This window comes from Mus caroli, unplaced genomic scaffold, assembly GCF_978045245.1.
Source record: "Mus caroli unplaced genomic scaffold, Mus_caroli_1 scaffold_20, whole genome shotgun sequence".
Lineage (NCBI taxonomy): Eukaryota > Metazoa > Chordata > Mammalia > Rodentia > Muridae > Mus > Mus caroli.
The window spans coordinates 13,466,372-13,492,712 of NW_028227275.1; the positions used below are offsets into that span (position 1 = coordinate 13,466,372).

At 45.2% G+C, this 26,341-nt stretch overlaps 1 protein-coding gene across 1 annotated transcript in view; it reads left to right on the forward strand.

Annotated features, from left to right (window-relative positions):
• Cfap43 (cilia and flagella associated protein 43) overlaps window positions 1-26,341 on the forward strand; it is a 91,449-nt gene that overhangs the window by 21,442 nt on the left and 43,666 nt on the right. The window contains exons 7-16 of the mRNA XM_085833773.1: window positions 901-968; window positions 2,864-2,995; window positions 6,107-6,223; window positions 10,929-11,009; window positions 12,459-12,607; window positions 16,154-16,257; window positions 19,017-19,157; window positions 20,320-20,495; window positions 21,977-22,126; window positions 25,357-25,487. Coding sequence (XP_085689899.1) covers window positions 901-968; window positions 2,864-2,995; window positions 6,107-6,223; window positions 10,929-11,009; window positions 12,459-12,607; window positions 16,154-16,257; window positions 19,017-19,157; window positions 20,320-20,495; window positions 21,977-22,126; window positions 25,357-25,487 — 1,249 coding nt within the window. The remainder of the gene's footprint in view (window positions 1-900; window positions 969-2,863; window positions 2,996-6,106; window positions 6,224-10,928; window positions 11,010-12,458; window positions 12,608-16,153; window positions 16,258-19,016; window positions 19,158-20,319; window positions 20,496-21,976; window positions 22,127-25,356; window positions 25,488-26,341) is intronic.

Here is a 26,341-nt window from a genome sequence, read left to right on the forward strand (position 1 = left end):
GACGTCATTTCCCATCAGCCCCAGAGTGAGTCTGCTAAGAAGTGTTTCTACCTGGTCGTTCAGGGATCTGCCTCCTGGCTCATTCCCTTGCCTCTCTTCCTCTCCATCTCACCCAGGGTTGGCTCACACATCACTCCCTCTTGCAAATTTTCACAACTTCAGTATCTTTCACGGAGTCCCTCTCCCAATCACAGACTCTCACGTCCTTGGCAAAGCTTTGCCCCACACCCCTCCATGAGCCCAGTTCCTCCCTGTAGAGTATCTACAGCGCTGTTACCTGGACGCTTTCTAAGAGCAGACCTTTTAGAGGTCTTCAAAACAGGTGTAAGCAGTCCCTCTTCCAGGCCTGGATTCTTAAGACTCCAGTAGTAGCTGTGTTGTAGTGGGGACAGTAATACAAGGAAAGGACATATTTCCCAGCCGCCAACATCAGATACATTCTGCGCAGCAGACAAACATTTTGATGGGTGCCATCAGAGCCCATGCAGTTGCCGTATTTCCCTACACAAACTGATAGCATGGATCTCCTCCCCAAAGACCAATATCTTAACAATAACAAATGTTCTTGAAGAATTTTTTCCCTACTGCACTTCATTTGATAAAAATTTATGAGCCATTTGATGTAGATTATATACATTTATAAAGTGTATATCCATCTTCAGTACACAGCCCAGTGGTGGTACAGCTTTGATGGTGCGGGTCTTTGGCACCAGCCTTTTCCAGTCTCTGACGGGGCATTTCTGGACACAGACGTGCAGTTTCTGCATAGGTGTGTAACATGAGGCCTCCGGCGCAGCGCACCTCCCTTATATATACTCATCCCCGGGCGCAGCTCCTGCTGATCCGTGCTGCTCTTTTGATTACATCACCTACTTTCTCTTGTTTGTTCTTTCCCCAAAGATGGAGCCCCGCTCATCAACCCACTCACGCTGGTGTACCAAAAGGACGGCATACTCGCTTCTGGAATTGTAATGTATTCTATTTCTCAGAATCCCTCACTTCATAAAAAAAAAAAAAAAAAAAAGCACACACACTCTCTCCGCTGCCACTTACATATATGAGCCATATTTTGTCATGTCTGGTTCTTTTTCAGACTAGCAATTAAAATTTAAGTTTCCCTGTTGAAAGTTATGATAAAAAAGTTTACTCGGGAGACTTTCCATTACATGCACAAAAAAAAAAAATAGATAGGTAATGACCGATCATGTCTGTGTTGTTGCAAATGAACAAAAGTGGGCTTTAGAAACGTGCTGTTGTCCCTCCTACCCAGGGAATTACACGCAGGTATCTGCAGCCCAGCCCAGTGTCCATTTCTACGATACTGGATTAGGTTGTCAGAAATGAGCTTGGGTCTTTTGTCTGTTAGAGCTGATAGTGAAACCCAGTATTAATCATCTCCATTTACTTGAACAGTTGGGGTTAGCCACAGGTTGTACCGGGCACCGTTATTAACCCTCACAACTTTGTCAGGTAGAAACCTCGTGACAGTCACCGGAAAGTGAACCTGGGGCATCACACCCCGGGGTACTATGCTTTTACCCTCGAGAACACACCTTTCCAGGAAGTTTTAAATGGGGGCAGACCACGTGTCTCCTCGCAGTTGCGATTGGTGCCATCAAGGTCAAGATTACATCAAAATCTCAAGTCTAGGTGAAGCTGTCCCTCCCTAGTCCGCTGTCAGCTTTGTCTGTCAGTCTCAGTGCCAGTGGTCTCTCTGAGGCCAGGGAGGCAGCGACATCAGGATGAAAGATTTCATCATTAGGATGAGCAAGGCAGAAGCCACCATGAGCCTCTGAGCTAACCCTCCACTTGTATTTTCCTTCCTGGAGTTTTCGAGAGAAAAGCCCCTCCCATGTCCTCCATTTAGTCTGCATTTGTGACCTTTTAAGATTCTTAGCTATGCTGGTGAGGGATGGAGAATGGTCACCAGCTTTGGGAAAGCACCTTGCTGTATGAAGTCGCATCTCTCAAATGCCTGGCTTAGCTCCAGTGGGGTTCCAGTTAGCACATGATGGCCACCCCACCCCACCTATGCCTCTTAACTATCGTAGAAATAAGTCACATTCCTCTTGAGACTCATTCGATTAGGTCCATTTATCAGCATCCAGTTGGCCAGCCCATTTTTATTGAACACCTGCCAGGTTCTAGCACTATATCAGGGGCTGGAGAGGAGAACATGACATAAATAAAAAACACTTTATTGTCACATGGGTGGTTAAAAAACAAACATAGTAGGGCTAATGCCCTTTTTATTTTTTTTATTTATTTATTTATTTATTTTTTGTGGTTTTTCGAGACAGGGTTTCTCTGTGTAGCTCTGGCTGTCCTGGAACTCACTTTGTAGACCAGGCTGGCCTCGAACTCAGAAATCCGCCTGCCTCTGCCTCCCGAGTGCTGGGATTAAAGGCGTGCGCCACCACGCCCGGCTCCTTTTTATTTTTTTTAAATATTATTTATCTAATGTATATTTGTACACTGTAGCTGTCTTCAGACTCTTCAAAAGAGAGCATAAGATTCCATTACAGATGGCTGTGAGCCACCATGTGGCTACTGGGAATTGAACTCAGGACCTCTGAAAGAGTAGTCAGTGCTCTTAACCGCTGAGCCACCTCTCCAGCCTACTAAAGCACTTTTAAACGAGGACAGTTAACACTCAAGCCCTATAAACTCCGCCTCCTTTGTCCTGTTTTCTGCGTAATGAAGTACATGGTTAAAAGTAGTGAGTTAAAGGTAACAGTGCATTCTGGATGTAACCAGAGATGGCGCTCTCACACTGGGGCAGGCCGACTTGGCTGACGTCAAGCGTGGTCTATACTTTGGCAAACACCGACTCTGTGTCTGTCTCGCTGTGCTCGGTCCGCAGGATGGTGTGATATACTCCTTCATCATCAAGGATTCAAAGTACCAAATGAAGACCTTTCTCGAGGTTGATGGGCCGGTGACACATCTGGTGTTCTCCCCCAGTTACAAAATGTTACTGATTCAAACAGACAAGGTACATTAGTGATTTCTGGATGCACAATCTTTAGGCACCTTCAGGGCATGATGGGAAAAAAGAAAGGGGCGTGTGTGGGCAAGAATTCTCTTCACATCTGTACTCTCTCTGCCGCACATAGGAAGCACCTTGAACAAAGGCCCAAATTAAAAGTAGATGCCTGGCTATGTATACACACCAACAGAGGAGAGCCTGAGTTCAAATCCAGGGTCCTCCATGCCCTGCCCCTCCCCCCCCCCCCCCCCCCGGGAGCTCACCTCTGTGTCTCTTGGCTCTGTTTCCCCTTTGCTGCCTCTATTTCCTTGCAATTTTCCCCTTCTGGTATTTACAGTCTTCTGCTACTCTTGCTTATATTTCTGTCCCATTGGTAACTTTGGAAGAAAGTCACCAACTGTAAAATAAAAGTGTTCTGAAATACATGTGGTGGATTGTTGCAGGAAATATCTAGAGCTAGCCTCTGCGCCAGGTGATCTCACTCGCTCAACTCTCGGCCCCGCTAACTCGCCACATGGCTCCCACGAGGCCATCTCTCAGATGCCGCCCGCCGCCCCCCCCCCCTGCCCTGAGTTCCTCTCACTTACACACAATGCCCTATGAACCCCTGGTTAGCCATCTCAACACCTAACTACCAGGTAGAATCAAGACTCTTAATGCTTAATTAGCCAATCAGATTTATGTATCAATAATAACACAATTTACAAGATGCCAATACAATAATTTCAGAGCCAAATGAGAACGATAAAGCTTCAACACAATTATTCCAACCTTTTGATAACACCACATCAGCCTCCATTCTGGTTCTCCCTCTCCTCCTCAGACCTCTTCTCTCTGTCTCCTCAACGCCTCACTCCACCTCCCTTCTCCTTGTCCAATCACAAGTCTCCCACTGCCCTAATGTGACTGGACAGGGAAAATCCTGCAACAGTGGATTAATTTGGTCACCCATCTACCTGTATCAGCCAGTCTGGTCAGGAGAGGTCTGAGCTCTGATTGGCCAGGCCAATCAGATATCTACCTTTGCAGTTTGGTTCTTCTCAGCCCAGCCAGATATGAATTCTGTATAAAAAGAAGGTTGAAGAATCAATGTATAAACAAATGACTCTCTGAGTTAGAGAGACCCCTGGCTAATAAAATGACTCCCAGATGTCAAGATTAGCAGTCATTTTATTGTTAGACGAGGACATTGGACAGACTGCAAATAAAGTTAAATGTTTTGGTTTTATATATGGGAAGACTTAAGTTTCTGGTAATTACCGGAAGTCAAAACAATGGTACTTTGTTTTATAAATAAATGGGAAAACTAAAAATATCTGTTGTGAAGCAGAAACTTAAAAAATAAAAATTATCCTAATAGAAAAAGAAAACGGCCAAATGAAACTACTAACACACACACACACACACACTCACACCATAACCAAGGAAAGACTAAATGAGCGTACCCCGGGCTGGCAAGGTGACTCACAGTTAAGAGCACCTGTGGCTCCTCCAAGGAGGCTCCTGTTGGATTCCAGACACCCACACAGCAGCTCACAGCCATCTGTAGCCCCCAGTCCCGGGATGTCAGATCCTTCTTCTGGCCTCCACGAGCTTCAGGCATGCATGTGGCACATGGACAGACACGTAGGCAAAACACTCATGCACGTGCAATAAAAACGGCACCAGCCACTCAAGCGGTGTACACACATATATGCAGGCAAAACACCCATTCTTTTTAAAAAAGGTTAAAGCGTTAAATGAGCATACTTGACATGGAAGATAGATGACGAGGTTATTGGGAATGCTGCTGCCAAGAAAACCAGAATGGAAGGAAGGACAGAGGGAAGGATAAGAGGTGTGACTTGCGCACTGAAAGAAACCTAGCATGTCGGACTGAAGTCCTAGAGAGGAGAGAGGTGGGTAGCAGCAAGACTTCAGAAGAGTCTAACTCATAGAATTGATTAAATAGAGTTTGAAGATTTAAGAGACAGTATAAGTTCCGGGGCGGGGTGGGGAGCCGCAAGACACCACACTTACAGTTCCCAAGATGAATCCTTTGAAAAACAGATGGAGCCTCTTAAAAAGTTATATGAGTTAAGACAGAAAAAAAAATTACTCGGGATACATGTTCACTCTAACGCTGAGGGGTACCAGCAGCAGGCTGTTACCAGAGGAAACTTTAAAAATGGACTTCGGGAGGGCCCAGCGGGGAAAGCTGCCAACTAGCAGGTCGAAAAAGAATTCAAAGACGCAAACTGTTTGCTGTGACAGACATCTGAAGCCTCAAGGCCCAGGGACATGGCAGCAAATGGGTGACCGTGTGCATCATTCAGGCGCGAAAGGGGCAGAGTCTAGTGGTGCTCTGCTGACATTAGATGGATGCATCCTCATGGTGAAACTCATATAGAAATAAAATCCCTAGACTTTGGGTGACAGAATATGAAATTTACCAGAATGTATAACCATGTAAAACATATAGATGCCTAATGACACACACATGTATATAAAATGCACATATAATTATATATAATACATAAAACATAATACATAATATAGTATATAATATATAGTATATAATACACAATATCTAATATACGATATATGATATATAATATATAATAAATATAATTGCATATGTAGATAGTGCATGGTGGAATGACTAGGAAGGAGAGAGCTACAGTATTAGCAGGACATTCTAATAGGCTTCTCTACATATATAATGGAATGAACTATGCATTCTCGACCTGTATGACGGAGTGAACAATGTATTTTTTGGCATAGGGGCCGATACAAACTTAACATTTATCTCAACCACTCCAAGCCTGAGGTGACTTCTTATTCTGAGTAAAAGCCCCAAACAAGGTGCCATCAAATGACCCTTCACAACACAGGCTCTGTATCCTATCCCTGGTCTCTCTCCCACGCGCTTGTCTCTTATTGTATCTGCTAATTTGTTGTGTCTTGCCCTCGTTTAAATAATATGATTTCTATATTCTAAGTTCCTCTAAGATCTTGTTTGAGTCTGTGACGTCCCTTCACCTGGTCCCAGTGTGTTGCACACAGTGGCCATTAAACAAGTACTTGCTGACTTAATGACACGTGCAATAATTTTTTTTCTTTGTATGGCCTTTTTAGGGGTCTGTTTATATCTATACGTTTGGTGCAGAGATGCCTCTTGATAAACTCCTCGATGCCTGTGATGGGAAAGTGCAAGCTGTCAGTTTTATCACACCTGGAACCAAATACTTCCTGGTAAGAGCCGGTGTACTGGGTGGGACACGATAGGATCCAAGTTGTTGTGTCTGAAGGTTTAAATCCCTATCCATATGTAATCGGATATCTTTAGACCAACCTTTGTAAAGCAAGTTTTGTTTTTTTTTTTCAAAATCACCTTCAGAGAAAGAAATATTCTGAAAGGCCTATATCAAAGAAGTTCGATTAATAAAAACACTCCAAAAATGGAAGTTCCAGGCCCAGATAGGTTATCTGGTGAATTCCAGTAAAAAATTTAAGGAAAAGAAATACCAATTTTCCACAGTTATTATTTTAAATCTAGAAGCAGAAGGCATCCTTCCCAGCTCCTTCTCCGACGCTTTTCTCTGACCTAAGCTACACAAAAGACCAGGAAAGGAAACTCCAATTCAGCATTTCCCCCGATGCAGACACAACACCCTCCATTAAATACCAGCAACGCCTAAGAACAATGACACACCTTAACCAAGCGTGGTTTATTTCCGGTATGCAATACTGAAACACCGATTCCGCGTTAACCAGTCAATTAATGTCATCCATATTACGACTCAACAACCTCTGTTCCCTGCTTATAATAAAAATACTCTTGAGAACGGAGTAGGAGCCGCTCAGCTTACCATAGTAGGAATGTCTATAACGTGTCTAATTCCTAATCAATATCACACTGGAAGTCTGAGCTCATACAGTAAGTTTGTTTTGGGTTTTGTTTTTGTTTTGTTTTGTGTAAAAGGTATACAGTCTGGAAAGAAATAAAACAGCCTCTGTTTTCTGGTGACAAAATTGCCATCATAAAAAAAATAAAATAAAATAAACAATCAAATTTTCAAACACCCCTAGTGTTGGGTGACCATGGCAAAGGTGTAGGAGAAACGGTTAAAACACAAAAAGATGAATTGCTTTCTTACATTACCAGTAGTGAGCAATTACAATTTGAAATCCCACTTATGGTCATGCCAGTAAAATGAAGTAGGTGCACATCTAATGAGAGAGAGGTAGGCATGGGAGAAGCCACAAACCCCGGGGAAAGAACTAAACTGTTCTATTCCCCCACCCAAAAAGTCCTCATTGTCCCAATTACATGTTAAATCGCAAAATCTCTCCCTTTTCCTTCAAGATGAGGTTTCTGTCTGTAGACCAGGCTGGCCTTGAACTCTGACATCTTCTGCCTCTGCCTCCAAGGCTGGTATTAGAACCTACCTGACTAAATACTAGCCAAAAACTTCTGCTTACTTCCCAGCCAGGTTCTTTTACTGCATTTTTCCAACCAATTGTAGACCAAGCATAGATGAAAGCCCCTTTACATGGTCCTTAGAAAAAGAGAAAGAAATCTCAATACTTAGTCAGCAATGCTACAACTGCCCAAAGGCATCTTTAATTCTTAAGTAATCTCACTTTACAAAGAGCCCAGGCATGTTTGAATCTGGCCCCATGCTCTGCAGTACTGAGACCACCTCCAAGACCAGCATTGATAGCTAATGGGAAAGGGAACCAAAGGGTTAAATGATTTTCTTAATCTATGGCTAGCTGTCACCCTGACAGGGATAACAAGCTGCTGCTTTGCTAAGATGTCACTTCTCCCGAAACTGAGCTACAGACTCAGTCTAAGTCCAGCCAAAATGTCAATGTTAGTTTGCAAAGGAAAAAAAAAAAAACCTGATTGATTATAAAATTTTCATGGCAACACAATAAACACTCAAGATCGTAGGGAAGGAGGCATCGGTGAGGTACTGAGAATTAAATACGGTTGAGCTGAAACTGCAATAATAGTGACTGGTGTTGGTGAAAGAATAAGATAATAGATAAATGTAATACAAAACAGAGCCCACAGGTAAACCCACAGGGATATAATAATATGACCTTTTCGGGTTTCAAACTTTCTTTTGAGAAAGGGTCTTGCTGGCCTTGAACTTACAGACTTCATTCCTCCACTCCCCAGAGTGCTGGGATCCTAGGTAAGTGCTATTGCCATGCCTAACACAGCAAACTGGCATGTGACAAAGTAGCCAAGACCATTTGGTGAAAGTAATATCTCCTTTTCATCAAATGCTGCTGGGACAACTACTTCCTGCACTCGTGTAACTTCCACGCACGCACGCACACACGCACCCACGCACGCACGCACGCACCTGCCCAAATATTTCGAACCTAGCTGCAAACCGTTATATATTCAAAAAAATCAAAACTAATCGTAGACAAACGTAAAAGCAAAATTATAAAGTTATTAAAAGATGATGATAAAATCCAAGTTACCTTGACCTTGATGGCAAACTCTTTTAACTACAGTACCAAATACAGCCTGCGGAGGGACAAATCAGCGGGTTGCATTTGACTGGAACCTCTGCTCTGTGGGGGGAAAAAAAAAATCTCCTCTGCTATGAGAAAGAAAAGGCAAACCACAGATGAAGTCTCTGCAGCAGGGGCAGCTGACAAAGGACAGGGCACCCAGATCTGCAGAAAGCATGTGGAGTTCAAGAGTAAGAAAGTGAACAATCTCATTCAGAAGTGAAGGGGAAAGCATGAACAGACTCTACACAAAGCAGGCGTGTGGACGGAAACTAAGTCTATGAAAAGATGCTGTAAACATCGGTCCTTAGGTAAGTGTGGCACCACAATGCCACCGCCTGTTAGAACGTCTCAAATCTAAAGTGATGGCGACGACAGAGGCTTCCACAGAGCAACCGAAGCACCAAGCGCTCATTTGTTGAACGGAGGTGTGGCCAAGTTGGATTCGGTTTGTCAGCTTTTAAAACTAAGCAGGCACCATATGCTCTGGCGGTTACACTCCTTAGTATTTACCCAAATGAGCTGAAAACGTCATGCCATCTAAAGAATGAGGCACGTAAACGTTTACAGCAGCATTGTTCATAACGGCCCAGACTGGGAAAACAACTGAGGTGCCCCCCATTCACCAGTGAATGCAGAGACTGTGGCACAATCGCACAATGTGTCCTTGCTCGGTAATAAAAAAGAAATAAAGCTGTCCGGCCACCCCAAGACTTGGACGGATCGTAAATGCATAGTGCTAAGTGACCGAAGCCAGTGTGAAAAAGCCTACACGCTGTATGAATCTAACAGGCTATTCTGGAATAGGCAAAGCCATGGAGTCAGTAAAATGGATCAGTGGTTGTCAGGGGAGTGGGGAGGGAGGCAGGAACAGACAAGAGGAGATTTTTAAGGCAGAGAAACTGTGCGTGAGAGTCACTACAAACTCATCAAAACTCTCAGAACGAGCAACACAAAGATTTAAGGAGCCCCGATGTAAACTATAGATTTAACCAGTAGCTGTATCAGTGTGGACTTAGATGCTGAAGCCCAGGGCCACGTCTGATGCAGCTGCTGACAGTGGAGAGCTGTGGGAGGTGGAGTGAGGGCGGGGGGGGGGGGTCTACTGCACTTTCTGCTCAAAACCTCTGTAGTCCTAAAATATTCTAAAAGTAAAATGATTTTAAAATATATAGCTTGCTGTTTCTAGGCTTCATCATCATTATTAGACGATAATCCCATTGAACTTCCAGGGGCTTTTTCTTTGAAGTATGACTGTGGGGGAGTGTTTGTGTGTGTGTGTGTGTGTGTCCTGCATGTGTCACTGTGCACACCTATGTGCCTGGTACATGCAGAAACCAAAGAGTGCATCAGATCCCTTGGAACTGGGCTGCAGGGTGTTGGAAACTGCCCTGTGAACATTGGGAACCAAGTCTTAGCCCTCCAGAAGAGCTAACCGACCCACAGAGCCGTACGTCTAATCTCCCATCTCACTGTTCCTAACCTAGTTACTATAGTATTTAAATCCTCTTCAAGGTAATTAGTTTTATTTCTTAGTTTTTGTTTGTTTGTTTGGTTTGTTTGTTTGTTTGTTGTTTTTGTTTTTGTTTTTGACAGGGTTTCCTCTGTGTAGCCCCGGCTGTCCTGGAACTTGCTCTGTAGACCAGGCTGACCTTAAACTCACGAAGATGTCTCTGCCTCCCAAATGCTGGTATTAAAGGCATGTGCTACCACTGCCTGGCTATTTTTTACATCTTTATTATTTATTATGCATTTGTTGAGAAAGAGAGAGAGGGAAAAGGGGGAGGGGAAGAGGGAAAGTGAGAGGGAGAGCTGTTAACTTGAGGGAGTTGGTTATCATCATCTACCATGTGGGTCCCTGGATCGAATTCAGGTCATCAGGCGTGGTAGCAAGTGCCTTTACCCACTGAATATATCTATACTTTGTAGCCCTGACTGGCAGGGAACTCAGCATATAGACCAGGCTGGCTTCAAACTCACAGTGATCCCTGTCCTCTGCCTGCTAAGTGCTGAAGGTAATTGTTTTTAAAAACACAGAGCAGGGTGTGGTGGCGCACGCCTTTAATCCCAGCACTGGGGAGGCAGAGGCAGGTGTATGTCTGAGTTCGAGGCCAGCCTGGTCTACAAAGTGAGTTCCAGGACAGCCAGAGTTATACAGAGAAACCCTATCTCAAAAAAACAAACAAAAAACAAAGAAAACACACACACACACAGAGAAGGCGTCCAGGTATGATAGTTTGTGCCTGTAACCCTAGCACAATTAATCCTAACACAATGTAATCCTTCAGAAAATAAGAGTCACTGTTGAATTTATAAATGACAATAACCTATAGAGACAGTGTAGCTTTTAACTGAACCCCCCAGGTGAACATACTAGCAGATCAGCAGGTACTTGTTCGGTGTATCTGTTTTACCCCTACAGACACTCACGAGTTCGGGGGAAGTTTCCATTGTATCACTAGAAGACTGCAATTGTATGAGCAGGATTTTCCTGAAGACTCAAGTAAGTGTGCCCCATAAACCCATGCTTAAAATATCTATTCTGCCTCCGCTCGCCTTTCAGTGTTCACATCCAGTGGCCTTTGGAACTCCTCCCTGCTGCACTGGTTCACATACAGAGGTAGACTTTAAGAAGCCCCGATTTAGTCATACCCACATGCCACGGTGCCAAGCTCACATCACTGTGCCGGGGTAGGGAACCAGAGGCCTCAAAGAAGTCTCTCTCCAGGGAGTACTCCCCGTGAATAAGAGCACAGTCAATGCTACCCAACAAAAGCTCAGCCCCGAAAGAGGGGTCTCATTCATCCCTCTGAGCCCTAGGAATAATGGGACAGGGGTTTCTCTGTGGGTATCCAAGGCTTTCATAGAAGGACAATATCTGGGTGCTAGCTGGCAAACACCCACGATATCTTTCTCAATATGCCATTGCCTCTGCAGAATCCACAATACATTTTGCATAAGATAATATAAAAAAAATGTAAAAGACCTAAATAGTAACAGTGCTGAATTTCTTCTTCCTTTGCATCCTAGAAGGTAGGAAAGTTCCAGTCCTTCTCTCCTACAAATTAAGAATCTCAATTATAAAATACTTATACCAATTACATAAAACACAATACTAAGCAAGTACCATGTCATATAATATTGCAAGTTGCAATTACAAGTCCCCTCCCTGAAAAGTAACAATGTAAAGTCTTGTCTGAAAGGCCACAAAATATCTAACAACCACATCATCTGTACGGACAAAGGCGTGTATGTATCAATTTCTTTAGAATTTCTAGAACTAAAGGGACATTACACACCATCAGACCCATCAGAGATCAGGTCTCTGCTTGAAAACAAGAAGCAAGTATCTAACAAAACCCCAGGGGGTGGGGGGCTGTATAACCAGGACTTGACCTGTTCCTTGTGGACAAGGCCAGATACAGCCACTGACCGAAGGTCTTGGCCAGCCTTCACTGAGCTCCAAACCAGGTCTGAAACATGGTTGTGGTCCAGCCTGTGCTTGGAGAACCATTTCTTTATGGTAGATTCCACTATGCTAACAGGGAAATGATCGTTGGAAAGATCCAGTGATGCTGGGGCCCAAATGTCTCTGCCTCTGCTGTAAGTGGTTCCCTGTAAACACTTGAGGCAGGGTTCCCAGGGAGACCAACCCAGCATGACCACGGCTAGATGCCCACACTGCCACAGCATTGCTTGATGTCACCTGTAAGATGACATACAGCTCCCTTGCCTACTGCTACTTAGAGAAGCTCACTATAGCTCTTAGAGAGGATGCTTCCCCAGTTATCAACTGCTTAAGCAGTTGGTCAGATTCAGGGATGTTGACTTTCTGTACAGAAATATCGACCCAAACAAAGCTTTCGGGCTTTTCAAAAATTCTAAGCTCCAGCCCGGCAGGCTTCTTGTATATGGAGCAGCCTTCATTCTCTGGGATTTCTTTCTTAAACAGGCAACAGCCTTGGCGTCCTCCCCTTCCTCCCCGACGGCTGCCGTGGGGACGCTGGATGGCTATGTCTACTTCCTGAACATCCTTGATGTGGAGTCCCCTCAGATGATCCACCAGGCCTTCCTCTCCCAGTCACCAGTGAAGATACTGACGTAAGCATCACCTGCACTAGCCACGCTATCATCAGACCGGCCTGTAGGGGGCGCAAGTGAAACACCCTTGCTTTTCAGTACTACACATTTGGAACATTTCACTCTGTCAGCGTTCAAAAAAAAAAAAGTAAGAAGGCAGGTAGTGGGGAAAGTCCCTCTCACACAGTTCCCTCCCAGGAGCAGCCAATTACCAACTTCCAATCTCCCTTTTCAAAGACGTTCTTATCCACAAGTAAACAAAGTGACCAGGATTTGTGTTCACTTTCACAGTCTTCAAATACGGAGAGCAGGCTGGAGAGTGTGCTCTTGTGTGCTGGTGCACTGAAGCGTGTGAAGGTCAGAGGTCAACCTTGGGTGTGTGTGTGTTTCCTAGGATGCCATCCACCTTGGTTTTGGGGTGTTTTGTTTTGTTTGGGGGAGTGTCTCTCACTGGATCTGGAACTCCCCAGTTGGGCTAGGCAGGTTGGCCAGCGAGGGCCAGCGATCTCCACTTCCCCAGTACACATGCCACTGTGGATTTTTTTTTCTCGGGCACATTCCAGGGCTCAAACTCAGGTTCTCATGCTTGAAGGAAAAGAACTGTATCAATTGAGCTGGCTCCCCAGCCCCACCGGAGAATGCTCAACATTTTCGTTAGAGAGGAGACTCGTTCTTCTTCTAGATGGTGACACAATATTCCATTATATACACAGTTCATCTTTTTTCTCAAACAGTACATTGATGGACATAAAAATTATCCCAAGATTCTCAAAGATTCTTCTACTATTTTGAACATTATTATACAGAGTGATGAGTTACCTGGGCCATTTTCATGCTTTGCTCTCATCCACCACCACCACCCCACTCCACCCTCCCCACCCCGCCTCTCCCGGCCCCTTGCTCCGCCCCCGCCCCACCCCATGCTCCCTTCCTTCCCCTCTCCCCCATGCTCTGCTTTGGTCCTGGTCTGGGTCTCCCAGCTCCCTCCTCTCCCGCCCCTCCCCGCCCCTGCTAAACTCTCGCCCACCTCCTCATGCTTAGCTTGCCTCTCTCCCCTCCACTCTCATACTCCTGTTTCCCCTTTTGCTGCCTTGCAAGAAAAGTTTTCTGCTTTCACGTTCATTAGCCTCTCATTTTTGCTCCCCTGGGAGGCAGAGACAGGTGGATCACTGAGTTCGAGGCCAGCCTGGTCTACACGGTGAGTTCCAGGACAGCCAGGGCCACACAGAGAAAAGCTGTCTCAAGAAACAACAAAAGAAAGAAAGAAAGAAAGAAAGAAAGAGAGAGAGAGAGAGAGAGAGAGAGAGAGAGAGAGAGAGAGAGAGAAAGAAAGAAAGAAAGAAAGAAAGAAAGAAAGAAAGAAAGAAAGAAAGAAAGAAAGAAAGAAAGAAAAGGAAAAGAAAAGGAATAAGCAAACAATGTAGATTTTGTCCTTGTGACTCTGGCCTATTTACTATGACAGTTTCCAGTGCCAGCCATTTTCTTAAAGATGTCATGATTTCATTTTTTTTTTTAACAATTATTTCTCTCTCTCTTTCTTTTACTGAAAATAGACCTTTTCAAATATATTCTCATTACGGTTTCCCCACCCCCAACTCCTCTAAGAAATTCCCCACCTCCCCCAGCCCCCCATCAGAATCCACTTCCTTTCTGACTCCAGTTAACAAAACCAACAGCCATCTAAAGAATAATAATAAAATAAGGTAAAACAAAAAAAAAGCAGAATAGGCAAAATGAACAATAGAAGAAAAAGAGCCATAGAAAGAGCATAAGAACCGCATAGAGACAGACAGACACACACACACACACACATTCACACACACACACACACACACACACACACACTCACACACACACACTCACACACACATTCACACACACACACACTTACACACACACACACATACATGCAAGAATCCAATAAAAACACAAAAGTGGAAGCCATAAAATATGTGCCAAGGACCCGTATGAAAAATAAAAAGATAAAGACTTTTTAAAAAATGTCCTGACCAAACACTAAGAGACGTGGAACTCCCCGAAACACCATTAAATTATTTTTGTGTTGGCCATCCACTGCTGGACATGGCGTCTGCCCTTAGCGTGGTTTGTATCCCCAGCAAAACTAGAGTTACTCATTTGCAAGTAACTACTGATTTGGGGATTGCTTCTGGGTTAGGGAGGGGTCACGTGTCCACTTACCTCAGTACTGGGGCTCTACTTGGCACAGATCCATGCGGGCCCTGGGCATGCTGCCACGGTCTCTGCGTGCGTGCGTGAGTGTGTGTGTATGCTGTGTTTAGAGGACCTTGTTTCCTTGGCCGCCTCCATCCCCTCTGGCTTTTACAATCCTTCCACCTCCTCCTCCACAGGGTCCCCTGAGTCTTAAGGAGAGGGACTTTATGAAGATGCCGCATGTATGACTGAGTGTTGCGAGGTCCCTCACTCTCTGCACATTGTCCAGCTGTGGGTCTCTGCAGGAGGAATCTTCTCTGACAGTGGCTAAGCCGGACACTAATGAGGAGAACGGAATGTCGTTAGGAGTCATCCTATGACTACATTCCTTTAGCAGAACAGTAATACATGGGCTTCCTCTAGGTTCCTGACCTATCTAGTCTCAAGCTTTTTTGGCGACAGATGGGTTCCATCTCATGAACTGAGCCTTAAATCCAGTCACATATTGGTTAGTTCCTCCCACAAGCTTAAAGCCACCACTGCATTGGTGTATCTTGCAGGCAGATCACCATTGTAGATCAAAGGCTTGCCCACCTTGCTCTCTTATACAACCCAGGACCCCCCTGCCCAGGGGTAGCACCACCACCACCACCACCACCACTACCACCACACATGTAAGTCGTTAATCAAGAAAACGCCCTCACAGACTTGGCTACAGGCCAATCTCATGCTGTCACTTTCTCAGTTGAAGTTCTCTGTTCCCAGATGACCCTGGCTTGTGTCAAGCTGACCAAACAAATAAACCAACAAAACCCTAGCCCGCAGAATCACTCATGGGAATGTGGATGAAGGCTACTCACGGGCAGCAGAAATGATTCCAAGACAACTGCACCACCCAAGCCCACCCAAGTATGAGAAGGCTCACTAAAGCTGAGAACAGGAAGCACACTGCTCAGCTCGTAGGAAGCTCAAGGGTTGCAGAGGGTTCTTTGCAGGTTGCTCGGCCCCGTGTGCTGTAGGCGAGCACCCTACCACTGAGCTACATTTCCAACCCTCCTGTGACTTCTTAACTACGTGTTTGAAAATTAAATGTGGGATAGGCTCAGAGGGGAATGACTACATCAACGTGTAGATGTCCGCTTTTATAAGGTCAGAGAATATTTTAAAATAGGGTTGGGGGCGGAGCCTAATGGTAGATAGCCGACTTTGCGTGCACAGGACACCCAGTTCCATCCCAGCAGCACAACATAAATGAACCCATAAATAAATGATGCCACTCATGCTAAGAGTGGCTGGTTCTGAGTGTGTTTCTGTGGCCACGCATCCAGCAAGCTCACTCACCACCAAGCCGATAAAACGAAGAATAATGGGCATGTCGGATTTCTTCTCTTCCAGTTATGACCAGCGAGGAATCTTTCTGTTAGTCGGTACAGAAGAAGGAAACATCTTTGTCATCGATTCCAGACCCTCAAAGTCATTTCAAATTTTTGGATTCACTGGTATGATACAGGATGTTTGTGAATTTAAAATTTAGATCACTTTTTCCCAAATAATTGAAAGTTAAAATTTTGAATTCTATCAAAACAATTATATATGTTGCATTTTCCTGAAAAAAGAAAATTTTAAATAGAAGTTAAATGTCTATATTCGATTTGGAGAAATTGAGAGTATGAGAGTTGTCTAGTATGTAACTAATGCTAAAACAACAACAACAACAAACCCTTGTATCAACTGCTGAATTAGTGAAAGGTCCGAACATTTTGATATTATAGGAGGAAGAACAGATGGTTTACAACGGTAATAGTTTTAAAAACTTTTTACCTCTGACCTCTGTTTAATAATTAATTTTTCTCCATACCTTTAGTCCCAAATGTGTGTGTGTGTGTGTGTTCTCCAAGATATATTTATAAACTCATTCATTTATTTATTAAAAAAATTTACTAAGTACTTACTAAGTACAAAATGTTGAATATGGGCCAGGACGGGAGGCATGGGAAGGTCAGGGAAACAATGTAGTTCTATGTAATTCCTCAGGTGAAGGGGTAAGAGTGGATGGAGGCGTCCCAGCAGAGGGTGCCAAGATGGAAGGGGAGACTACATCCCAAGGACTCAGATCCTTAACACATGTGCAGGATGGGGCGCGCACATTAGTGCTACAACTCAAAGCTTCCTAGGTCTGACATAAGAACCAAGTGGAAGATTTGGGCAGATAGCCATGGCATTGTGTCTTCTTCCGGCTTCCATACGGTCAAGACAGTGACCTGACTGCTCACTGGGGCCAAAGAGCAACCCAGTCTGTAAGTTGGATGACTCTTGGCGTGGTAGAGCCAGAGGCTGACAGCAGAGAGGCTGCTATGCTGCTGGAATATTCAGTTTGTAACTAATGAGGTTGGGTGGAGGTTGGCCTGTTACTATGTACTGTAATGCTAAATTCTGTCCTGGAGGGTCTAGGCCTTGAAGTAAGTTCTTAAGGTTACCCGCACCAGCTTTTGTCGAGCAAACCTTGTTTCCTAATTTAAAACTATTAGTTAAATAAAAAAAAAAAAAAAAAAAAAAAACGGCTGGAGCCAACTACTAGAGGGATTCGAGTCAGGCAGGGTTTTTTAGTTACCTAGTTGAGAGAGGCAGAAAGCGTGAAAGAGAAGAGAGAGAGGAGAAGACAGAGTAGATACCATGAGAAGAGAGCAGGAGAAAGAGTAAGTATCCAGGGTATACCACTGGGGAGGTCGCCAGGCCAGCCGTTAGAAGCATAGATTAGGGGTCACCTCCCGGTAATTGTCAAAGCCAAATTTAAAAACAATAACAAAAAAACCGTAATCTGAATCTCAATTCTTTTTAAGCTAATCAGGGATAAGTTTTTTGGTTTGTTTTGTTTTCGAGACAGGGTTTCTCTGTGTAGCCCTGGCTGTCCTGGAACTCACTCTGTAGACCAGGCTGGCCTTGAACTCAGAAATCCACCTGCCTTTGCCTCCCAAGTGCTGGGATTAAAGGCATGAGCCACCACCACCGGGCAGAGATAAGCTTTAATTGGTTGTATGGCAAGGTTGGCCTGCAGGTGGGAGGAGCGAAGCTGGGAACCCTCGGCTCTCCCTGAAACCACAGGCAGAGTATGTAGCAGTGAAGAAAGCCACAGAGGTTCCAAGTAGTGAGGGGGCTGCATCATCCCTTCTAGAAACAGCTTGAGGAAGACAGACTGGGTGAGAGTCCCACCAGCCAGGCAGGCAGGGATAGGCCATGCTGGTCACTTAACAGGTGTTCCCTAGAGACCAGTGGGCCATGGAGGGCACGGGTGCAAAAGCAGAGCCAGCAATGGACAAGATGACATGGGAAACTCAGCATGAGTGAGAGAGGTTTGTGTGCCAGCTGTCCAGGGCAAAGAGAAAGAGGAGGGTCCCAGCCTCTTGTGGGAAGAAGAGAGAACATCAAAGAGAATACAAGGAGACAAAAGGCTGCGGAGTAGAGGTGTGTCATCTCAATGGGCTCAAAGTCACAGATGGGAGCCCTACATCCGGCCAGTGCTAGGATATAAAGGGAGATGATGGGAGTGAACAGGAAAGAAACGAGTAAACAGAGTAAGGTCCCGGATAAGGACATTTTCTGAGATGGCCCCTGTCTCCCTTTTTAAGGAAGGTGGAAGCCAAGCCTGAGTGCCTTGGAGGAAGGCAGGAAACGGCAGCACTGTTCAGAGTTGGGTGAGAGGTAAATGCGGCATAGCGCAAGTCAGTGAGCAGGATTTCCCAAGGGTCAGACTCAGCATCGGGGGGCATTTCCACTACCTACGTAATGATGCCAAAAACATCCGTGTCTGAGGTCACCCAGTGTGAGAGCCCTGGAACCGGCTGGTGCCCAGATGGGAGCCAGGGCATGAGCACCCAGGGTACAAATGGGAAGAACAAAGGTGGCCGGCTCCAGAAGGCATCCCTGTTGGAACATAGGCATGACCAAACCCACATGGCTGGAAAATCAGAAATCTCCCCTATCGGTGTATCAAACAGGTCCCTCAACTCGTGCTTACAGGTCACTGTAAAAGCCAGTCAATAAAATTTGCTATTTGAGACCGAGTGAAGAAATCTCTTCATTTTTGGCACACCTAAATACAACTCTGTGTGTGTGTGTGTGTGTGTGTGTGTGTGTGTGTGTGTGTGTGTGTTTAAAATATTCAATATTAACAAAGGATCATGCTGAGAATTTGAGGAAAGTAGTCTTAGTTAGAATGATGCAGGGCTCTTTAACACAGTCAATCCCCGTTCACTTTCAGAGACGGGCAAGGACATCCTGCAGATATCCACGGTGTCTGTCGTGGAGTCAGACGTGGTCGAAGTGCTGGTGTTGTACCCGCTTCCAGATATGGGCAGAAGCAGGATGGAATACTTCACCCTGCCAGTCATGTTACCAGAAGGTGAGGCTAAATGAGCAGCGCGGCTCCTTATCCCCAACCCCATGAGTCACTCTCGTCCGTTTCTGGTTTCTTGGTCAAGTGGTTGTTCTCCGTGCATCTCTGCAAAGCAATACTCCATGGCTGTGAAATGTGTGAGGTGCAGCTTCCGCTGTGCCTCGGGACTCAGGGATGTTTCTTGGTCTATGTGTCTGCTTGTTATCTTAAGTATGGGAAAAGAAACAAGATCAGCTGCCATGCCGAGTTGATCTGTCGTCGTGTGATGGGTTTTGTTCTGTGGTTTTAAATATTCCCAGTTAAATTCAGATACTTTACAGCACAGTTACCTAGAATTATAAAACAAGCTCACTGGGGTCATTGAAAGGCTGAGAGAAAACAGATAACTTTTTTTTTTTTTGTCTGACGGCAAATTTATCTAGCTAGAAACTTTGAAAATATAGAATTACAGAACATAAGGTGTGAGTGTGTGGGGGGACCTTAAAGTACTTTTACGATTTGAGAATCTAAAAGGAAGAGGGGAGGGGGCATGGTGGCAGGTGGCACAAGCCTTTAATTCAAGCTCTTTGGAGGCAGGGAAGGCAACATCTCTGTGACTTCAAGGACAGCCTGGTCTATATGCAAATACCAGACCAACCAGAGTACACAGTGAGACCCAGTCTCAAATAAAAAGGGAAGAGAGGGGGATGGGGGAAGAGAGAGGAGGGGAAGGAGGGAGGACGTGTGTGTGTGTGTGTGTGTGTGTGTGTGTAAGGACCACAACTGTGATCTCAGACCTTGACGGGCTGAGGAAGGAGAATTGTTGCAAGTTTGAGGCCAGTAACACCTTTATCGAGAGAGAGAGAGAGAGAGAGAGAGAGAGAGAGAGAGAGAGAGAGAGAGAGAATATCTTGGTATTGTCCTGTTTATTTTAATGTTAATCTTGAAGCTAATTTGAAATGAAAGACTGTGATAAATAGTTTACTACCAGCATGAAGTATCCCTGGTTGAGGCAAATTGTTTTACACATTTTTTTTAAATCACCAAATAGCCTCAGTCCTATCAATCAAACGTTTACATCTTTATGTCTCATTCCATATCTGTGCGTCATGATTTTCAGCATGAGCTTGCGGTGCGTGCGTGCGTGCGTGCGTGCGTGCGAGCGAGCTCTCCTCTTTCCTTATTCTAGTGGTTCCTGAAAACTTTTCTGATGAACGAGGAAGGCTGAAAGACGACTTCACCCACAAGTACCTGTATGAGGTGGAGCACACTCTGTCCTCTGCAGTGCTGGGCTTCACGGGCAGCAAAATCTTTGGCTTCTGCAGCCAGGTGCCCTACATCTGCAGCTATGTAATGCCCGTAAAGGTACGCCAGCACCGCCGTCAAGACTGAGGTCGCCTTAGACGAGATCCTCTTGGCTGCCTTAGCAGGTTCAGTCAGTCAGCAAATAGCTTCGCTGGAGCAGTAGCATCAGCATCATGCGCAGTTAGAGTCGTTGACATTGCCTATTACGCCATCATGAGTACAACATAGAGTGGCCTCTATGTCACACACATCATTCTTGTCAGATAAATAAGCAGGTGACATAGTCTTGGTTTAGTGCCTTAAAAAATATCTAGCATAAGATCTTTTCCATGGATGCCAGGAGCTAACAGGTAGATCATTTCCTGTGAAGCCTTACACCTTGGCACTAAGTAAAATTGCACAAAACAACTAAACTATGTTTCTGTCATGTTCCGTCATCTCTCTTCAAACTCCTACCATTCCATGACACCTCCTGCTGCACATACCAGCCTAGTGGCTTGCCTGCTACCCTTGGATGCTCAACATCCACTGGTACCTGTCTTCAGATCCCTGGGAGGAGGGGGGAGACTCTACCCCAGGCTTCTCTAAATTATTTTTTATCTTCTCTCTAGTCTTTTCTCTGTGTAGCTGGTATTAGACATAGAAATTAAGAAAAAAAGAATTAGAGACAGTTCATGGTAACAGAATACTAGAGAAGTGTTGTAGAAGAAGCAAGATTCACACTAGTCTTTGAAGGATGGATCAGATTTGGAGCCAGGAAATAGCATGCGCACCCTGAGGGAGGAGTGTGGACAGAGGAAGTGGAATGGGACCAGGTGGAGCTGAGAAGGACCTTTCAGACAGAAGGAAGGTCATGTCTGAGGCTTGGAGAAGGGGGTGCATGGGACCCACAGTGAGGAGGTTGGCGACTTTTATTTTTGATTTGTGAATGATGGTATATGAAAATGATGGCTAAAAATCAAGACTGTCAACATAGGTTGGGATCCTTAATGGCAGAATTACATGTAAAGAAGCCATTCCTGGGCCAAGATTTAGACCAGTGGCTATGAGTACTTGCTTGTCACGCAAAGGAGCCTGGTTTTGATCCCAGCACTGAAAGAAGGAAGGAAGGAAGGAAGGAAGGAAGGAAGGAAGGAAGGAAGGAAGGAAGGAAGGAAGGAAGGAAGGGAGGGAGGGAGGGAAGGAAGGGAGGGAAGGAGGGAAGGAGGGAAGGAGGGAAGGAGGGAAGGAGGGAAGAAGGAATGAAGGAAGGGAGGGAGGAAGGAAGGAAGGAAGGAAGGAAGGAAGGAAGGAAGGAAGGAAGGAAGGAAGGAAGGGCGAACTCCTTAGCTGGTAAAACTCAGCTTTTATTTGTAAAGATGTAACTATAATTGATACATGGTATAAACACAGGTGCCTACTCTGTCCCACACAAGGATAGAATCCCCAGGTTTGAACCCGACCACATATGTAACACACACCCCCGCAAAACCAACGCTGCTGCTGCTGCTGCTGCTGGCCGGATCCTTTTTAATCATGTTCTCCTTTGCTTTGATTGGCAGGAACACACTGGTGTCCTTGTTCTTAAGCCTCACCAAAAAGTACAGAGCAAACAGTACGGATCTGGAGCAATCTATCTGTCTTCTCATGGATTATGGCTTATGACAATAGCTAAATGTGGAATTCTCTGTATCCGAGATATGTTCAGTCTGGTAAATTAACAAAATAGAAAACCTGAGTTGGACAAAGGGGGGTGGGGGTGGCGACTTAGAGAGAGTGCCTAGTCTTTAGGGCATCTGTTGTTCTTGCAGAAGACTCAGTTTCCAACATCCACGTGAGGCTGACAACCAGTCCCCAGGGATCCGACATCCTCTTCTTGCTTCCATGGGCACCAGGCACACATGTGGTGCACATACATACACACAGACAAAACACTCATACACACAAAATAAAAATAAAGACTTTCTAATTATATAAAAAAAACCACACAGTGTGTAGGGCCCAGAGAGAGGGCTCTTCCTGACGACCCAGCTTTGGCTCCAGCACCTGGGCTGTGTGGTTCACAATTGCCTGTAAATTCTGTCTCAGGGGATCCAATGCCCTGGCCTCCACCAGCACCTAAACTCCTATGCACACACCCATTCATGCTCACAATTAAATAGGAGTAAAGTTTACGGTATGGCACATGTTCATGGAAACCCTAAGGGAAGAGGAATTGGGACTTCCCTTAAGTAAATTGACTCAATTTCTTGTTTTCTTTTTCTTTTTGTAAAGTCACTGAGAGTATTAACAGTTTTGTTTTGTTTTTAACATTCTTGCCAGTGAGCTTGCCACTCTAAAGAAGGCAATCGCAGCCAGGGCAATGAGATCTGCACACACAGAACACTAGGCAGGACCCTGCAGATGGGCTCCTATCCGGCTTATCTCCAAGCTGTTCCTTGGAAACTCACCGAGGGGCACTGAACTTCTAACTCTCTACTGTGGAGTCAGGGAAACTGCTCCCTGGCCCCTAGAGGCTCATGGGAAGGAAACAGCTTTGCAAATGATGTGCTTAGCAACAATGTTAGCCTGGTCCAGAGGGCCTTGGCTTGTTGCTGCTGTTCTCCTCCACCCTTCAAAGATGCTGAGGGAGCAGGAAGGGGGCAGAGAGCGCTCTTGTCTGACTCTGTGGGCACTAGCATCCTATTTCCGTAGCTCACAGACCTCTGAGAAACTAAGACCGGTTTCTCTTCTGTAGAAAGCGGGGCTTGCTCTCCTAGGTTTAAGACTATGTTGCACAGTTCATCTTATCCAGTTCTCCACCACTCTCCTCCACGCACTGGAAATATCATCCCCACCCATGAGACAACACTCCCACATGTCCACAGATACTGTTATCTCTGGCTGGGCACATAGTAGTAGTTCCTTTTCTTCTCATTTAGAAGAAAGCAAATTTGGACAAAGTAAATGTGGTTCTAGAGGAAAATCATGAGTCTCTTAGGGACTGGGTTTTTCTCTCTTTGTGTGTGTGTGTGTGTGTGTGTGTATGTGTGTGTTTTCATGTTCCCTGTGAGGTACAGGCTCTCACACACTGTAGTGAGGATGTAAACGTCAGAGCACAAGCTGCCTTTCATAGCCACTAAAGCCAGGCTAGCTGGCCACATGCTTCTGGAGAAGTCCTTGTGGGTACCTGCTGGGATCTGGATTCTCCTGGAATGGCTTCCTCTAGCCTTTAAGTGGGTTCTGGGGATTGAAGCCCAACGCTGTGAGTTGCACTGAAAGCACATTATGCCCTGGGCTGTCTCTCCAGGCCTAGGGGTCGGTTTTTGGTTTTTTGTTTGTTTGTTTGTTTGTTTGTTTGGTTGGTTGGTTGGTTGGTTTTGTTTTTTTTGAGACAGGGTTTCTCTGTGTAGCCCTGGCTGTCCTGGAACTGACTTTGTAGACCAGGCTGGCCTTGAACTCAGAAATCCGACTGCCTCTGCCTCCCAAATGCTGGAATTAAAGGCGTGTGCTACCACACCCGGCAGTTTTTGGTTTTTTTTTAAGCGAATGATTGCAAACTGTGCCACACTGTCGGAGGCTTGGTGCAGTTGACAGTGGCCCAACACGGCAGGGCAAAGCACCTCACAAATGAAGTTATTCATGGAACAGTGGCAAAAAAAAAAAAAAAAGGAAAGGAAAAGGAAAAGGAAAAGGAAAAGGAAAAGGAAAAGGAAAAGGAAAAGGAAAAGGAAAGGAAAGGAAAGAAAAGGAAAAAGAGAGAAAAATAAAAGAAAATCCCAAGTTTCCTACACAAAAGTCTAGGTGAATAAATGAACTATATGGTATAAAATCAGTACTTAGTAAAACCTGGACGATCACCGGGCTGCCGTGACACAAAACAGGGAGAGCCTGATAGAACAATGTGAAAAAAGTCCCAAGAAATCTGATCGTTAAGTAGAAAGGCAAGGTGTATAAAGTATATGATATCGTACTACGTCTGAAGAAAAGTTCTATTTACATACATTCTATTCTGAAAGGCTCTTTTTTTTTTTTTTTTTTTTTTGGTTTTTCGAGACAGGGTTTCTCTGTGTAGCCCTGGCTGTCCTGGCACTCACTTTGTAGACCAGGCTGGCCTCGAACTCAGAAATCCGCCTGCCTCTGCCTCCCGAGTGCTGGGATTAAAGGCGTGCGCCACCACGCCCGGCTTCTGAAAGGCTCTTGATGATATATAGTCACAGCATTCAGGGGAAATGCTAGGCACAGAGTGGAAGAGATTTCTTGCCAGGCTCTCTGATAGCTTTTGTTTGTTTGTTTGTTTGTTTGTTTGTTTGTTTGTTTGTTTAAAACTACTTGAATGTCTTGTCTACTTAAAAACCCGTGTGGAGAGACGCCAGGCTCGAGTTCCAGGGTAACAGCCGTGGGCTCTCACTAAAGAGCTTAAACTGTTCTCCTGTGTCGTGCACATCAGGGACGTGTTTATTTGCAGCACTTAGTTGCTTAGATAACACACCCCAGGGCCTGTTATCTTCCTTCCCCGGTTTCTTCTCACCTTTTCCTAACACACTCAGCCACTTTACATAAAGCACATCCCATCCGGGGTCATTAGATGCACCCCAGTTTTACTCACCCAAGGTCCCTCTCAGACCTTCACAGACATCAGCACTGTCAGTTCACTGACAGGGTGTCCATCCAGTGGCCTGGCTTAAGCCACTGGGTTTGATTTCACTCCTTCCACGTTACATAAAGTAGTGGGAAAGTAAGTCAATACTGGATTGAACTAGAAATTTTAAGTGCTGAGCATTATCAAGGGCTACTTTGGCACCAACTACAATGTCTTTAGAAGTACAGAAAAAAAATTAGCCGCAAGCAAGCAAAGGTCCACGTGACCATGTTAGGGGGGAAAAAAACCCACCAAAACACCATACCATGTAATGGAGAATTACATTTATAATTTCTCCGTTTTATCCCTAAAACTATTGAGGAAACCTTTGTTCGATGTCGGAGTCATTCTCACCAGGGGCGAGGGATCCAGAACATGAAAATGTCATTGGACGGACAGCACATCCTGGTGAATGGAAAAGATGACAACACCCTTGTCTGCCTCAAATGGAAGTAAGCACAGTGCACAGCAACGGGATGTGATACGGGGTTTCCAATTCAGAAGGGCAGTCTCACCAGCAATAGGCTGTCATGCACAGAAATCTGAGGGGGGGGGGGCGGGGCGCACACCGTGCTTGCTGTAGGAGCCGTTGGGGAGGCAGCAGGGTAGATAAGGATTCGGAGGAAGGAGCATGGCAAGAGCTATCGTTTCTAATGGGAAGATCTAGAAGGATCAAGTGAGAAGCAGGGATGGGTTAGACCATCAGGTTCTGGGGCATACAGGCTACTTGTTGTCTGGGACGTGGCCCTGAGCCTGTTGACGCCCAAGAATAATGCCCTAGGTGTGAGAGTGTCATGTGTATGGGCCCCACCTCCCACCCCCTGGGTTTCTGGGGTGTGGCCTCTGGATTAGTTGGCTGCATGCGAGGGGGTGCTTCAGATGGAGTTATCACTGGGAGTTGACTCATCCCTTGTCAATAACATGACATCAAAGGACAGCTTAGACTCTAAAGCCGGTGTTACAGAAGCCATGAATACTCAGCTCCCTTCCGCAACCATAATTTTAAAACACAGCCTTCCTTGAACGCAGTGAAATATTCCATAGCATAGAGATTTCTGTAACTTAACACCTCGGGGAGCTGCTTTATCTCAAAGACTCACTTCAAGATGGCATGCCCGTGCCCATTTCATATATGAAAACCATGAGTAAAATAGAGACTCATCTTAGTACCCAAGTCCTAACATTGCCCTTATAGTGAGTGGACAGTGTCTCAGGCAATGGCAAGCAAGTGCAGGAACGCTGTTTCAAAAGGAAAGGCGCTTCCAGCCATCAGCAATGGATGACCTGATCTCCCACACTAAACGAA